The sequence below is a fragment of the Pseudochaenichthys georgianus genome, chromosome 12, assembly GCF_902827115.2.
Source record: "Pseudochaenichthys georgianus chromosome 12, fPseGeo1.2, whole genome shotgun sequence".
Taxonomy (NCBI): Eukaryota; Metazoa; Chordata; class Actinopteri; order Perciformes; family Channichthyidae; genus Pseudochaenichthys; species Pseudochaenichthys georgianus.
Window position 1 is genome coordinate 26014340 of NC_047514.1, and position 15905 is coordinate 26030244.

General features: G+C 43.4%; 1 protein-coding gene across 1 annotated transcript; it reads right to left on the reverse strand.

The window, feature by feature from the left end:
- Positions 1–1310: 1310 nt before the first annotated feature.
- Positions 1311–14308, reverse strand: c9 (complement component 9). The gene is made up of 11 exons (XM_034096397.2): positions 14183–14308; positions 13985–14075; positions 13377–13527; positions 13156–13297; positions 12656–12794; positions 12325–12543; positions 12002–12242; positions 11794–11913; positions 10500–10675; positions 1892–2117; positions 1311–1793 (listed from the first exon to the last, which is right to left on the reverse strand). The coding sequence occupies exons 1-11, from the start codon at positions 14248–14250 to the stop codon at positions 1642–1644; spliced, it is 1725 nt and encodes a 574-aa protein (XP_033952288.1). The 5' UTR covers positions 14251–14308; the 3' UTR covers positions 1311–1641.
- Positions 14309–15905: the final 1597 nt, after the last annotated feature.

The window sequence follows — 15905 nt, forward strand, 5'->3', positions numbered from 1 at the left end:
TTATATGCAATCTCGATAGCATCGATATTAGCTGGCTTTACATTTTTGTATATTCTTTCTCCAGGTAGTTTCATATGCCGTGTGCCGCCCGGACATGCTATCATGCTAACTAGCTCCCTGAAAGCGGGTGACTCCACTGTAGCAACAGCCTGCATGTGTTCTACAACATACCGTGCAATGGCTTTATCGACTTTCCCCTGGCTAGCAGTCCCTTGGTTAAAATCCAGCCGCTGTTGCTTAGGTGCAGGTGGAGGTGGAGTGGCGTCGGCTGAGTCTCTGTTGTCTTAGCTACTAGCTTCGTCCCAGCATGATGTTTTTGCAGATTTTTTAAGAGATTTGAATGACTGGTTTGAGCAGTAGATATGCTCTTTGACCCACCAGGACACAACTTACATTTAACTAAAACGTTCTTTTCTTTGTGCTCGACAAAAGTGAAATAGTGAGAATATCTCCAGGTGGAGAAACTAGACTTGAGCTCCGCCGCCGCCATGACAGTCTTGTTAGTAAACAACACAAACACGCCCACAGCCCGTCTCCGCATGTGACACAGGAAGTATTTAAGTACATTTACTCAAGTACTGTACTTAAGTACAGTTCTCATCTCTGTTCGCCTGGCTGTTGACTATATAAAAAAACTAACGCAGTAACGGAGTAACGCACCATGTAGTAACGGTAACTGAGTTACTGAATTTAAAAAGTAATGCGTTAGAGTACTAGTTACTGCCAAAGATAACGGCGTTACAGTAACGCGTTACAGTAACGCGTTACTTTGTAACGCGTTAGTCCCAACACTGCTTGTGATATGAATTCTCCGGCCGATGCTTGTAATAAACTACCAGTGTTTGACATCAAAGCTCCAACTCTCCTCGTGTCTCTCTGAGTCCTGACTCTCCATTGCTGCAGAAGTTTGCCTTACAATACTGATGAACATTCAAAACAAAGCACTTTGGCAACTTACCACCTACGTTTTAAAATGCTTAATAAGCACCGTAACTTTCATGATATAATTTCTCGTTCATAATCGGTTGTTTCCGTGAACGGCCGACTGTTGTGTGACGGCAAATGCTGCGGCTGCAATGCATTGTGGGGCATTTTCTCCTCTCCTTTCGGTAAGGGAGGTCCAGTGGTTCCTAAGCTAAAGGAGGTTATAAAGGAAGTTTGAAACCTCCTTTCCTATCATTTAGAGAATTGGAACGGCACTTAGGCTGCCACTGAGGGACTTCCGGGTCATTTCACTTGGTTAGGAAGGTTCCTAAGCTAAATGGACTATTGGAACGCAACCCCTGTCAAATGTACAGTATAGAGCAGAGGACTGTAGCAGCATCTTTAATAGATTATATACGTTACACTTGATATTTGTGTTGTAGCTGTTAACTTTCAGCTTTCAGTCGTACTAAAACATCTGTAGAAGACCTGTGTGTTAATGTAGGTTTCATGGATCTTATTTTCTTCTAGTAGGCCTATGTATATATAGTAGTATATATTCACAATTAAATGGTACTCAAAAAACATATAAATCCCAAAACTAAACAGAAAAATCTATCCCCATCTAAAAAAAACTCTGATTTTATATTATCAATTACTACCGTCAAGATGGCTCTTATCTCCTAACTAAGCATGTTAAGACCAAAATGTATGTTCTCAGCAGTGTTCTTCACTCTTGGTGTCTCCTCTGCACACGGCCACAGAAAGCCCGTCGGTGTTACAGCTGCGTGTCCTGGCCCGCTTCGCCCCGCTACAACTGGACCAGCCGGACCAGCAGGACCAGTTACCTTCCTGATTCACAGCAGGAGCTGCAAAACATTTCCCAAAGGTTTAATGTAATGACCTAAAGGGACATTAAGGCCTTGTTGGTAAGTGTAAGTGTGGTACTGGTTCTGTTTACCCTTACCTGGGGGTTTAGACTTGAAATTCTGGCAGGCCATGCCTTCATACAGGTGGGGGCACAGACAGATACACTTCCCATCCAGCAGAGCAAGAGTGGCTCCATTATGACAAGGCTTACACTTGCACACGTTGTACTCTGCCACGTATTCTGTGGTGGCCTGCTTCAGGTTGGATATCTTGGAGTTAGCATCTGGCATGTCCAATGGAACTAACATATAGATGTTTTCAGGCTGTCAGAAACAACACAAAATGAGCATCACTGACCTTGCCGTGATATACAGAACAGAACATTTTCAAAAGGCATGAAGTCAAGTCAGCGTTATTAAAAATTATCCTAAGGATGTCCTAAGGATGTCCGCAGAGAATATCCATCCAGTAGCTGTTGAGGATTTTTACTAAAAGCATCAGATGTTGGGCCAATTCATCGTGTAGATGTTGAGATATTTCATAGGATAATTGATACATTTGACGCCATGTTGGTGGTGCAAGATTCAAATTCAGAGGAAAGCTAAAATCATCCTCTGGAAAACCAAGAAGTCTGTTAAAAAGTAATCCAATAGCTGCAATAGTGTAGTCTGTATCAGAGTGATGGCCTTACCATCCCTACATTCAGTGGTGAATGGTCATTAGGGGCAGGTGGGGCACAGCCCCACCTAGTGTCAGCAGAAAGTATTAAAAATAAATAAAATATATATAAAATATATTTTAAGATCATGTTTAATCATCTGATTTGTCTGTGTTCTTCTAATTAGTGTCTACAGTGTGTGCCTATTGAGCTGTTTAGAGCCATGTGGGACAAAACCCGATCATGCCCCTCCCTCTCACTGTCTAAGTGAACGGTGACTGTAAAAACTACACTGCGCATGCTCAGAGTATTGTCCTATTTAGGCCCATTCCCAAACCGCCCCCTACCCCTACCCCTACACCCTACCCCTCCGTTTGCGCATTCACGCGGAGGGTCCGCCATATTGAGGGCTGTTCCAAACCAACGAGTGTGGAGCGGTGTGGAGGGGGAGTGGGCTATCAAGCCCTCAAACAGCGAGGCCGTTTCTCAATCGCGAGGATGCTGGCTTGGTAGTCGCGTACTTCCAAGTCACTTCCTTCAGAAACGAAGCAAGTATGCTTCCAAGCCACGGCTTCGGAAAACGAAGAAGAATGGAACAGGCTAACAAGTGTGCCACGCTCTCTAACGGTTTCAACATAAACTGTACCGAAAATAAATACCTCACGATGTCTATCTATTTATGAACTTGCTTTACTTTCACGGAACACATTTTTGGTGGTAACAAATTTAATAAAGTCACAAATGTACCAACACTACACATTTTCTGCGCCACTACATACTTACATTTAAATGTGTGCTGCGTCGGTTCAGCCATTCTCCGCAAGGGTTTTTGAACTTGGTCCGTGCGCAAAGCATTGTGGGGATTTAAAGGACGCGAAGTCTACCCATGTGCAGCCTCGAAATTACCCCCAAACCAAGGACGCGGCCTCGGTGGAATTCCAAGTATGCTGGAGATTGGAACAGTCACACACACAAATTCCATGTGTTGTTGTCTAGCTGACATCTCTCAGTGGATGTCTGATCATCACCTCAAGCTCAACCTTGACAAGACTGAACTGCTTTTCCTTCCGAGAAAAGATTGTCCCACTCTTGACCTAACTATCAACATCGGCACCTCTGTTGTTTCCCCGACTCAGACTGCAAGGACTCTGGGTGTGACCCTAGATAACAACCTGTCCTTCACTGCAAACATCGCTGCTACAACCCGCTGCTGCAGATACACGCTTTACAACATCAGGAGGATACGTCCCCAGCTGACCCAGAAAGCCACGCAGGTTCTGGTCCAGGCTCTCGTCATCTCACGCCTAGACTACTGCAACTCCCTCCTGGCTGGTCTACCTGCATGTGCCATCCGACCTCTGCAGCTCATCCAGAATGCAGCGGCTCGTCTGGTCTTCAACCTTCCTAAATGTTCCCACACCACGCCGCTCCTCCGCTCCCTCCACTGGCTTCCGGTAACTGCTAGAATTCACTTCAAGACACTGGTACTTGCGTACCATGCTGCGAATGGATCTGGCCCTTCCTACATCCAGGACATGGTTAAACCGTACACCCCAGCGCGTGCACTACGCTCTGCATCAGCCAAACGGCTCGCTGCACCCTCGCTGCGAGGGGGACCCAAGTTCCCATCAGCAAAAACACGTGGGTTTGCTATCCTGGCTCCAAAATGGTGGAATGAGCTCCCCATTGACATCAGGACAGCAGAAAGCTTACACATCTTCCGGCGCAAACTGAAAACTCATCTCTTTCGACTCCACCTCGAGCGATAGAATTACTAACAAAGAACTGCTAACAGAGCACTTATATACTAATAAAGGACTGGCTTATCTATAGCCAGTTGAGTAGCACTTGAAATGCTTGGCTCTATGAAACCTGATATACTTATATGATTCTGTTTTCTTCAAGGTTGTGTCTTCCTGGTCGAATGTACTTATTGTAAGTCGCTTTGGATAAAAGCGTCAGCTAAATGCAATGTAATGTAATGTTGTATGTAATTATTAACAAATATACTAAGTCTGACATCTTCATTGACATTTTACAATCAAAGGGAACATGAACATCCCCAAAAAGTGGGAATATCCTCAAAGGGAGGCGTGTGGTGCAGTGGGTTGTGCGTTGGTGTTCGGATCAGTGGGTCACAGGTTCAAACCCCACTGCAGTCAGCATGTCGTTGTGTCCTTTGGCAAGACACTTCACCCCAAATTGCTCCTTTGGGGATTGCCCACAGTATTGAGTATGTAAGTCGCTTTGGATAAAAGCGTCTAACAAGTAACATGTAATGTAATAAGCTCATTATGTTTGTATTGAACAGGTTATTAAACACGATTAACCCAGCTTCCCCAAATGTCTTTCTTTTTGGTGTCTATATACGCTGGGATCCGGAGTCATGGATGATCCTGCGGTCCTGTGTCCTGGATCGCGAGCGCTGGATCTTGAGTCGTGGCTGTGGTCCTGGATCATAGGTCCTGGATGGATATCCTCGTGGATTCATCTTCCTATTATACACACATGCATTTCCAAACATTTGGACTACCTATGTTGCAAATGTATTATCTTTTCAATTTACACACGGCATCTATTGCACGTCTGTCCGTCCTGGGAGAGGGATCCCTCCTCTGTTGCTCTCCCTGAGGTTTCTCCCATTTTCCCCTTTAAACTGGGTTTTCTTTGGAAGTTTTTCCTTGTACGATGTGAGGGTCTAAGGACAGAGGGTGTCGTATTGTCATACTGATATTCTGTACACACTGTGAAGACCACTGAGACAAATGTAACATTTGTGATATTGGGCTATATAAATAAACATTGATTGATTGATTGATAAACAGTGGAATAAAACTATTTTAAACTATTGGAAAGCACGGGAAATGTGTGTGTATTGATATTAATCATTAGATGACATACACATGAAGTCATGAACACTAACCCGAGGTAACTAGGAGTCTAGTGGACGGTATCAGTACTACAAGTAAAAACAAAATTAATCTGAGGGCCGCAAAAAGAGGAGGTGGGGGCCGCATGCGGCCCGCGGGCCGCCATTTGCCCATCCCTGCCATAGGGGCACTGAGCTGCCATTCCCACCATACGTCATCTCATCTCACATAATTCAGAGCTGATTGGCTGTAAGTACCTGTGCCGCGAAAAGTGTGGTGTGTGAAGAGGAGACGAGAGAGGTGCAGTGACGTGTCCTAAAACCCGGAAGTAAGCTGCTCATGGGTTCCCTCAAGCCCCCAGGAAGTGCCCCGGACTCAGATGAAAATATTCGTGGTGGCCAAACGGCGGTACTACACTTCCGTTTGGTTGCCAGGCCCGGAAACACTTTTAAACTAAATAAACTACCCAGTATGAACACTTGTATAGCCCTTATTAAAAACATTCGTTCCTCAAGTTGTAAAAATGTGCTAATAACGTTATTCTAATAATAATGAGTTCCATTTATAAAGCACTTCATATTTGAATGCAAATCCCGAAGTGCTACAAGTAGTGAGCATGAACAGTATAAATAAACATTACACAACACGGTAGAATTAATTAAAAAGCAATACAAAAATAAATAAAATAAAAACAAAAATAAATAAAAATAAAAATAAAAGGGTGATAAAAATGTCTAGGCAAAGGCTCTTTTGAAGAGATGGGTTTTGAGGCCTTTTTTAAAAGCCTCCACGGTCTGTGGTGCTCTCATTTGGTCGGGGAGAGCGTTCCACAGGCTGGGAGCAGCCGAGCAGAAGGCCCGCTCTCCCATAGTACGGAGCTTAGTCCTGGGGGGTTTGAGGAAATTGGAGTTGCTGGAACGGGTGGTCCGCAAGGAGGTAAGGGGGGTGAGGAGAGTTATTTCCCTCTGCATTATGAACGCGCATCTAACCCACGGGACCGCGCCGCCCGGCACGTTCATGTGATGTGACGTGTTTAGTACTACATGAGTTGGCGGACTGGCCATTGGGAATAACGGGAGTTTCCCCGGTGGGCCGGTGCTGTGTGTGGGCCGGAGGGCCCAAAAAAAAAAAAAAAGAATCTTTATTTTTTGCCTTAATCCTACCGGCCCACATTTGTAAGTGTTCCGGCCCAGCCCAGCCCAGCCCAGTGGGGTGTGGCCAGGGTTGGGTTGTAACGGAATACATGTAACGGTGGTACGTAATCAGAAAATCAAGTAACTGTATTCAGCTTGCGTTACATTTGAAAAACGAGTAATCTGATTACATCTGATAAACCTGAAGTGAATACATTTTGGATTACTTATTGGAATTATTGGTGGAAAGATTTCCTCACAACATTTACTTTTCATTACCAAAGGTACAGCCTCACAGTGCACAAAACCGCGCAGATGGACCAAAAAGGGGAGCGTTTGAAAAAAATGTGCGGGTCCGCTCAGTGAAACAATTACAACGTAACATGGAGGAACAAATGTCTGCGTTTCAATCGTGTGTGTGTGTGTGTGTGTGTGTGTGTGTGTGTGTGTGTGTGTGTGTGTGTGTGTGTGTGTGTGTGTTTAAAACACATCAGCCACACCGCTCTTTAGCCTTTCTAATGATTCTGAAGGTAAACACAGTGAAGGCGGTGCGTGAAAGGCGGTGCGTGAAAGGCACTGCGCGCTCCTCTTCTCAGAGGCTGAGTATATGTCCGGTGCCTTGCTCAAGGGCACCACGGCAGGAGGTGAACTGGGACCTCTCCAAGTAGAAGTCCACACTCCAAATAGGTCTGGTCGGGGACTTGAACCGGCGACCCTACGGCTCACAGTCCAAGCCCCTACTGACTGCCATAGATTTAGTCCCTAATTTTGCTCTCAAAATGGACCAGATTGATGCATTTAACTTCAACATTTAAAAAAATCCCTTCCCGTGGGAGCTTGCCCCCGGACCCCCCTAGAGGAGGTGAGGTCCACCACCTGCCCACACCCCCTGTTAAATTGTCTCACCCACATTGAGGATGCTTCCTACGCCCATGTTTTATTCCATGTGTCAAGTCATGCAAATTGGGTCCAAATATTATTGCGTCAATGATCTGTTAACATTAAAATCACTAAATATATGCTGTAACTATTTTGCTGTAGGCAACTCAAGGGCTCAGGTAATGTGATTACTATATGAATAATGGTCCAAAATAACATAAAATGCATAGGGTTTTTTGTTAAGTTACATACTTTCGTCGCCGGCCGGCCGATACATGCCGCGCATTAAGTGGGCCTGTCTGTCAATGAATCCCCGGGCCACTTTTTCCTCCCAGTCCGCCCCTTACCCATGGATGCACAATAAGATCGGACCCATATCGCCTTACTGCCAGCCCACGGAGCTGTAATAATGGATATATTGCACATGTTTGCTGTAATTCATCATTTGTAAAATATTATACAACATGGGCTGTATGATGTAAATCTTGTATTAAATAAAGTTAATATTACTGATGTAGATTAACATCCCTGTAGCTTCTTATTGCACTTGCAATATACCATTAAAGGAGTTGAACGTTGCTGTTTGCTATTACTATAATACCAGGCAGGGATAAGCCAGAGTTTACAACCTTTGCATGTGGGCACAACACGTTTTGACCCAGATGAATTAGCTATATGATATCGCCCGAGGAAGTCGTCATACTTAAATAAAGATATGTGTCAAAGCTCTAATCAAATGAACAGTTGTATTAATTATACTTGTATATGTATATGTATATATATATAGCCTGTGTTGTATATTTATACACACAAATGAACAACCTTGTGTGTGTCAAATAACAAGTTGTATTGTAGTGTTTATTTTAGTGTTGTTTTATGCTTATCCACATTTTGATTTCAGAGCACAGGAGAATGCTGGGCACAACATAAAGCTCAACAGTGAAGCTGGCAATGCTGAACAAAACCATCACTAGATCCTGTTACATCAGCGTAATATAAAAGTACATAACGATTGATGTGTACATTAGCATAATTAGCCTACTAATGGCTCGGACGTAAAGGCCCTGACACACCAAGCAGTCACCAGAGAACTCGCTGACGCCAACGCGGACTGTTGCGTCGGCGTGTTCTCCTGAGTTTTGGCCATGTGTCGCACTGGAACACACCGCAAAGACTTCAGCCGAGCACGTACGAACTGCGCATGCATGAGCGGCAATAACTCTCCTTACCAGCAGGCGGCGGTAGTGTGTATTCGTCATTCAAAAGAGGCAACAACCGGAAGACAGAGAAGAAGAACAGACTACGTGATATAAACAAACAACAAATAGCGTGTGCATTCCATTTTCACTCTTGTCTATCAAAAACATGTTTCGTGTGGTACTGGAGCTATCAGCCATTGGAGTGTTGCTTGTGGAAGACATTCTCAAGCAACCGTTTCACTTCTCATGCACTGATTCGCTAGCTGAACAGCCAATCAGGGTGATTTCTTTGTCCGACTGCCTGTGGCCGTGCGTTGGCCATGAAAGGCCAAATAAGGCGTGTCACGGCCGGCGGTGCGGGACACACCAAATTGAGTTTGGGCGACAGGGCACGCTTCGTCGTCTGACTAATGAAAACGGCCAATTTCGGCCTGGTGTGTCTTCTCAGGCATGCTGGGTAATCTGTGACGTTTCACTCTCTCAAAAGTTGGGCCATTTTGTCATCCATGCGCTAATGAGCAACTCCATGAGCAACTCTCATAGGAATGAATGAGGCCCCGCCTTCCACGCTGTATCCAGTTCTTATTATACATCCATGGGTTCCCTCCACAAAAAAGCAATGAGATTTCTCCATGGGATTTTAGAAAATAGCTCGAAGTAAGATCTGTGGGAAACGTACCTGTTAGATAAATGCACGTTTTGTTCAGCCGGATAATATCCACATGTTCCACATCCACATCTACCCTACTTTTATAATTTTCTAATCATAAATCTATCGATTAGATTAGATTTATGATAGACTTTTGAAACTACAAGAAGATAAGGAGGACTTTTACAAAAAAGTAATAGAGATTTTTGTCCAGAAGGATAGCATGGACTTCATCTTCAAGTCAAGGTAAGACCGCAATTTTATTGAAAATGGGATCTTACTAAGAGAGAACAATTCACTATTTAAATGATAAAATTACATTTTTTGGGTGTCCTTTTCTTGAACTGTCTGTTTAAAATTAATCGAAGCATCAGACAAAAAAATCTTTTGAAAATAATATTATATTTTGATTTAGGTCCGCTGCTATTTGTATATGGGGGAAACACTGAAAGACATCTAAGTTTTTTGTGCCCCACCACTTTTGTACATATACAAACGCCACTGCCTACATTGTTATCATAGCATGACATCTTTAATGTTACTGTTACGGCCCGTCTACACTACAGCGTCGACAGCGTCGAAAGCTCCAATCTGCCCATTCACTTTCAATGGGGTGACGTCACGTAGCCGCGCTTTTTCGCCGAACTGAATTGTGGGTAGCAGAGCGGTCCGTCTCAGGCGTCTCCGGCGACAGAAGTTGAACAATGTTCAACTTCTGACGCCGGAGTAGCCAGCGCCAGCCAATCAAATCCCATTTCCCAAAATCTGACAGCTGAAGCCGTAGCCAATCAAACCGCGTCTAAGCTGGGAGAGATATCCCGCCGTTCATTTCTATATTTCAAAAAAAGTCGGAGGAGAAACTAACTATCGCCGTAGCAAATCACCCGGTTTTGTATGACCAGACCCTCTACACCTACCGGGATACAAACCGGAGGAACCAGGCATGGAGGGAGGTGGCAGAGACAGTGGGGGAAACTGGTAGGTTTTCGCCTGTTTGGGGAGTTTATATATATATTGCTCGCATAAAATCCCTGGGGGTTTTTGCTTTGTATGTCGGGGGCGGGAGATTCATGTGATTGGTTGTTGGTCGTGTTGCTTGAATAAAATCCCCAAGCTCCAGACACGCCCAGCTCCAAGCTATTTTTGAAGCTGTAGTGTGGACGCTCCGTTACAGCTACACTATGCCAATCAATCTTTCTTAGCGTTTTATGAAATATTCCATTATTTTAGCTGATGCTTTTCTCCCAAGCGTCTTATGATCACATTCAACCATGTGCGTACTACCAGAAGAAGTGCAAGAAAGCACACCATGCTCACCTCACTAGTCAGCAGTGCGGGGACGTCAGCGATGGTTCGGGCCCACTCCTGATACGTAGCGAGATCCATCACTCCCTCCTTATTCAATTTAGCCCTCATACCCACAGCACTTTCAAGAGTGCCACCTTTGACCGATGTCAGCACTCTGTCCACCACTGCTTTTCCGTGAGTATCAACTGTGTGGCAACAGCGGAACACTTTTAGTGACTTTCACACTTTCATATATTACCATAAACCCTACTCATACACATCACAATAACTGTGCTCAGTCTACTCACAAGGCTTGGTTTCAGAGGTTAGGTTCAGGCCACGTTTACACAGAGACGAAAATGAACCTTAGTCGATATCCAAAAAGTATTCAGTCCACACGGAATCGGCTCAAGAAACGTGTCCGTCCACACGAGACCGCTCGACCCGCTGGATACGCTGTAGTACATATGCCGGGCCTGTAGGTGGTGCTGTACTTCCGCCACAAAATACACCAAAAGCAGCGAAGAAGACCCCCGAGCCTGGTTGCCCTTCTGTTTATTCCCCGCGGTGGATTTAGCAACATGTAGATTTTGCACTAACATCTGTAGCATGGTCAGTAGCGTCTGGAGCACGAAAGCAACCCTGTGATCCGCCATTGTTGTTGGCGAAACACATCAGCAATAACGCGGGTGATGCGGGGGTGAGCAGCAGAGGTGGGGAGAGGCGGGGCTATGGCGCCATCGTTATCAGGAAATGATCGTATAGGACTTACACACGGAGCCGTTTGGCCCCCAGAGCGTTTCGTCCACAAATCTACCCACCTTGAGAGCCGTTATCGTTTGAGGGCTTCGTTTCCGCGGTTCCGTTACAGCCTCGTGTGGATGAACCGTCCATACGATAGAGAACTGTAGCGGATACAACCCGTTTCGTCTCCGTGTAAACGTGGCCTCACATTCTTGCAGGTGTGTTTAAATACAATTAAGTTATGGCCTTTTTTGCACAAAATTCTCCCAGCTTTTCCTTGCTGAGATTTGTCAGAGGAATACTTCTTAAAGCAACTAACAAAACAACTATACCCACTCAATTTGCCTATATACACTATTGAAGCTGCATTTAAGCATGGCTGTGTATTTTGTCCTCAGTGCAGTGTAGTCCCACTACCAAGGAATTATTTTATGGTCAGTATTGACAGGAGGAATGATTGAAGATACAAATCTCAATGTACATGACAGGTGAGTATCGTCTTGTATTAAGATATTTTTCACAAATCCTTTAAATAATAGATTTCTTATCAGTATGATCAGGTAAAACGGGGAAAGCTGACCTTGGTCTTTGTTCGTTACGTCATCACACTTGTTGCCTTTCACGTGTCCCTCACCCAATCCCTCAAAGTCTGCGGTGATGCCCAATTTGATGCAATCCTGAATCTTTCTCTCTGTCAGATCTGCAAGAATTATGAAGTATTTAGGATGAATGCTTATTACTTTTTAACATTGTGCAAGAATACATTTGGTTTGAGTAGAGACACATACTTCTGGCCTTTATGGTGTCCTGGTTGAGAACATAGATCAACTCATATTCACCGCCTGTCTTCCCATTTTTGGTGTAGTGAGTACCATAGTCCTCCAGGAAGGCAAAATAAATACCCTTCTCATACCGCAAAGGCAAATATTTGATATGCTCCAGGAATTCATTGGCCGTTTTCAGTTCACGGGAGCGCATCCTGTAGGTGCTCAGCTGGACCTTGCCCTTCACCCGCATGAAGCTCTGGTGCTGTGTGTGCAGGAGAAACGCATTAGGAAATACACATGGGATCTATTTGAGATGGGTTACACAACAGTGTATTTTTTTTTACCTTCGTGATGGAGATCTCTGAGACATCCTTTATCATGTTTTTCTTCTCATACTCTAAACCCACTTTTAATGATGTGTTCCCTGACATGGACTTCTCAGATGGGCTGAATTTGAAAGAAAGTCCGGCATCAACTTTAAAACTCATCTCTGTCAGCATTTCCTTCAGGAGGCTGTGTGTGTTTTCATAAATCTCTTTAGAAGATGTTTCTTCCACTAAAGTCTGGAAAACAGGGAGACAACATTTTATGAGTGCAGAATTATCAAATTGTCTCTGTCAGCACGTACATGTTGGACAAAATCAGGGTAAAGTAGGTGAACCGGTTTGGGCTAACCTGATAGCTGAGCACACCGACATTCCAGGGAACTCTATCCTGCTTCCCAGAGTTGGGATTCCTTACTCGATCACACCTCCCGTTGAAGTAATCGTTGTTGAACGGGTTCATGCGAGGATCTGCACCCAGGATGTTGATTCTGGTGCATGGACACAGTTCATGCTTACAAAAGTGTAGAGTTGAGTATACTAGGACACATGATCTATTACTTGCATTCAACTGAATCGTTTTAAGTTTGTCACACTATTGTGACAAACTTAAACTATGTTTTATCTATTATTTATTGCAAAGCACTTTTTTGTTGAAAACAACTAGAAAAAATAAGAAAGCATCTCCACTGAATAATACTTTGTAATAGGAGTCCCGTATTGTCACAATAAATGGGCCGATATAATGTAATATCAGTGTTCTTCCCTGCAGTAACAATGCCTTAATTTAACTTTCATATTACTGTATATTCACTCTGATTGCAACTGAAATGTCTTTTTAATGACTCTTACCCATATCCTGCTGTCCTGCCTTGCTCATTACTGTCCAGAACGGCTGATCCACACGGTCTGCGCACAGGATCACAGTCCTCATCTGATTCATCCTCACAGTCATAGTCCCCGTTGCACATTAATCTCTTCTTGATGCAAGTTCCTGTGTTGATAGGCATGTTATAGGCATTGAAAATAAATAGAGGTATTGTTTAGAGGTGAGTAAAAAGCAGCTGCAGTACCTAACTCGCAGCGGAACTCAGAGTCGGAGCAGTCGGAGGGTGGGGGCAGCTCACAGGCAGCGTCTGTAACACAGGCCTCTCTGTCCCCCAGGGACCCCTGGCAGGACACTCCCCCAAACTGACCGAACACTTCCACACCTCGAGCCCTCCTCTGAGGGGCACACATTGTATTGCACTTTGTTAAGCATCTATGTTAAACAATTGTTTTGTGTATTTATTACAAGGGTAAACAGTGGAGAAACAGTGAAGTTGTGAAAAACGTTTAAAAAATGTTCAGGCACTTTGCCAAAACAGGGCACAGAAAACACACACAATTCAGGATGTCTTACCAATGCAACTATTTAGTTAATAGGAAAAAGTCAGTAAATTATTTAATTATATTAGTTAAAGTTGTACATTTTACAGCCACTGCTTTTTATGAAATATGTTTTTTGGGTAAAACTGATGTCAGGAAATGAAATACTGATTTTAACTCAACTTTGACCATGTAGTTACTGGGATTTGGCTATTATGCAATACAGGCACTCACATGCCAGGCAGAACAATATTGTCATTAGACTCAGTTGAATGTGGAGTTTTGTGGTCTCTGACACTTTTAACGGACTCACTCTGATTTTCATGCAGGTATCACAAGGACCCCACTCTGACCAGCGGCTCCAAACACAATCCACTGCTGGTGGATCAGGAAGATCCGCTCCCCTGAAATACACATTATTCAGTGGTGCAACATTTAGCCTTGTACCCAATCTTAAGGTGATACAAATTAAATCCTTCAAATGAAAATCATGAAATAAGAATATACATACATTCCTTCTCCCAGAAGTGTTAGAGTCAGACAGAGGCTACAGAAGCCCAGCTGCAGAGCAGTCCTCATGATGAACCTTTGAAGAGACAAATGGTGTCGTGAGTCTGTCCCTGATGAGTCTTTAAAGCTACCACTCTGCCAATGATTATTCAACTGCAAAAGTGCTGAGTCATTGCTCGGAAACTCCAAAAAGCAGAGTTGAAATGTTTGTTTAGGTTGAATCATCATCCAGTCCTAGTTCTTCACACTGTATGCAAAACCCCAACAAACATGATAATCAGAAGAAACTATGATTAATTTCTTCTCATTTCTGCAAAACTGTTATTTAACTGTTGACTGTTCCTTTAGTTATGTGCTGATCAATTAAACCATACCATAATTTACCAACAAAACTGACTATAACTCATAAGTATTGCGAAATTGTATGTTGAAGTTTATGTTTCTTGTTTACTGTGATTTCAAAATACCATTCCCCTATATTACCAAGAGTAGCTGCAAAACAATATGACTGAAAATATTAAAGTTTCTCATAGCATTACATATTTTTTGAAACATTTCACAAGGTATAAATGAAAAAAATGGCTCATGCTTTTACTATTTCAATGAGTGATTCAGCGGCAAATAACTATGCTTCATATTCCTTTCTTAGTCTTAAATGTACACTGCAAATAGTGAAGCATAGTCAATGCAATACATGGCAGTACACATGTGTAAAGATGTGTTTATAGAATGTAAATACATATAATGATGTCCCTTTTCGTGCAAGCACACGGTTTATACAAAAGGCCAAAGGTCATTTCATTTTAAGAATGCTTGCAGTCATTGGAGACAATCTGTTATTTTCTGTGTTTTCAGGATTATGCAATCATTCGGGCAGATTCGTAGCAAAGCAGAGCAAATATTTGAAGGAGCTGTTTTGGCTGGACTTTAGGTCAACATGTGATATTGGGAAACTATCAAAACCAACCGCGTGCACACTCCCTGTCACTGCACTGATCCAAGCTGTTATGAAAACTGACACACATTCTGAAGTGCAGCCCTTTGTCCACAAGGTGGCAACATCGAACAGAGAACAGCAGTTTGTAGTACCGTGTGTTCATGACAAGTGACAACCACACACTGTTTGTGTACAGGGCTATGGAGCACACTAATATGAGGACTTTAAGAATTTACATAAATAAATAGTCGCGCTGATACCTTTCTCTGGCAAGTCAACACTGTTTTCTTAAATACATATAGTAAAACCGAACCTTGCACAATGCACAGGAAGTTTTAAACTGTTGCACATAATGATCTGTCATGTGATCTGCTGGCTTCTGCTGAGTCTGCAGTACTTTGTTCTTCAAAAGGAGGGAGTGCAGTGTGTTTAAATTACAAAAAAGGGAAAACCAAACACTTCTAAGTGTACACAAATGAAAACAATAGTGAATATACAGATTGACTCATTAGGAATAGGATCAAATTAGCTAATGTATCATAATCATGTGAATCATTACTCATGAACACAAAAGTTTAACAGTGAAAAATCCTTTGTTTTTATCCATTAGAGAGAATAAAACAGATTTGTAAGTCCTTAGTATTCAGCATGGTGATTTTGTATTTTCTGCTGACTTAAGTAAACACTGGGACTCTTCCCTGATCTCTTCAAAGTCAACCTGGGGGGTGGGGGCTGCCCTGTGCCGGTTCTTTCCGTGTATCTGCAGGCAGAGCTGGGGTAGTCGAGG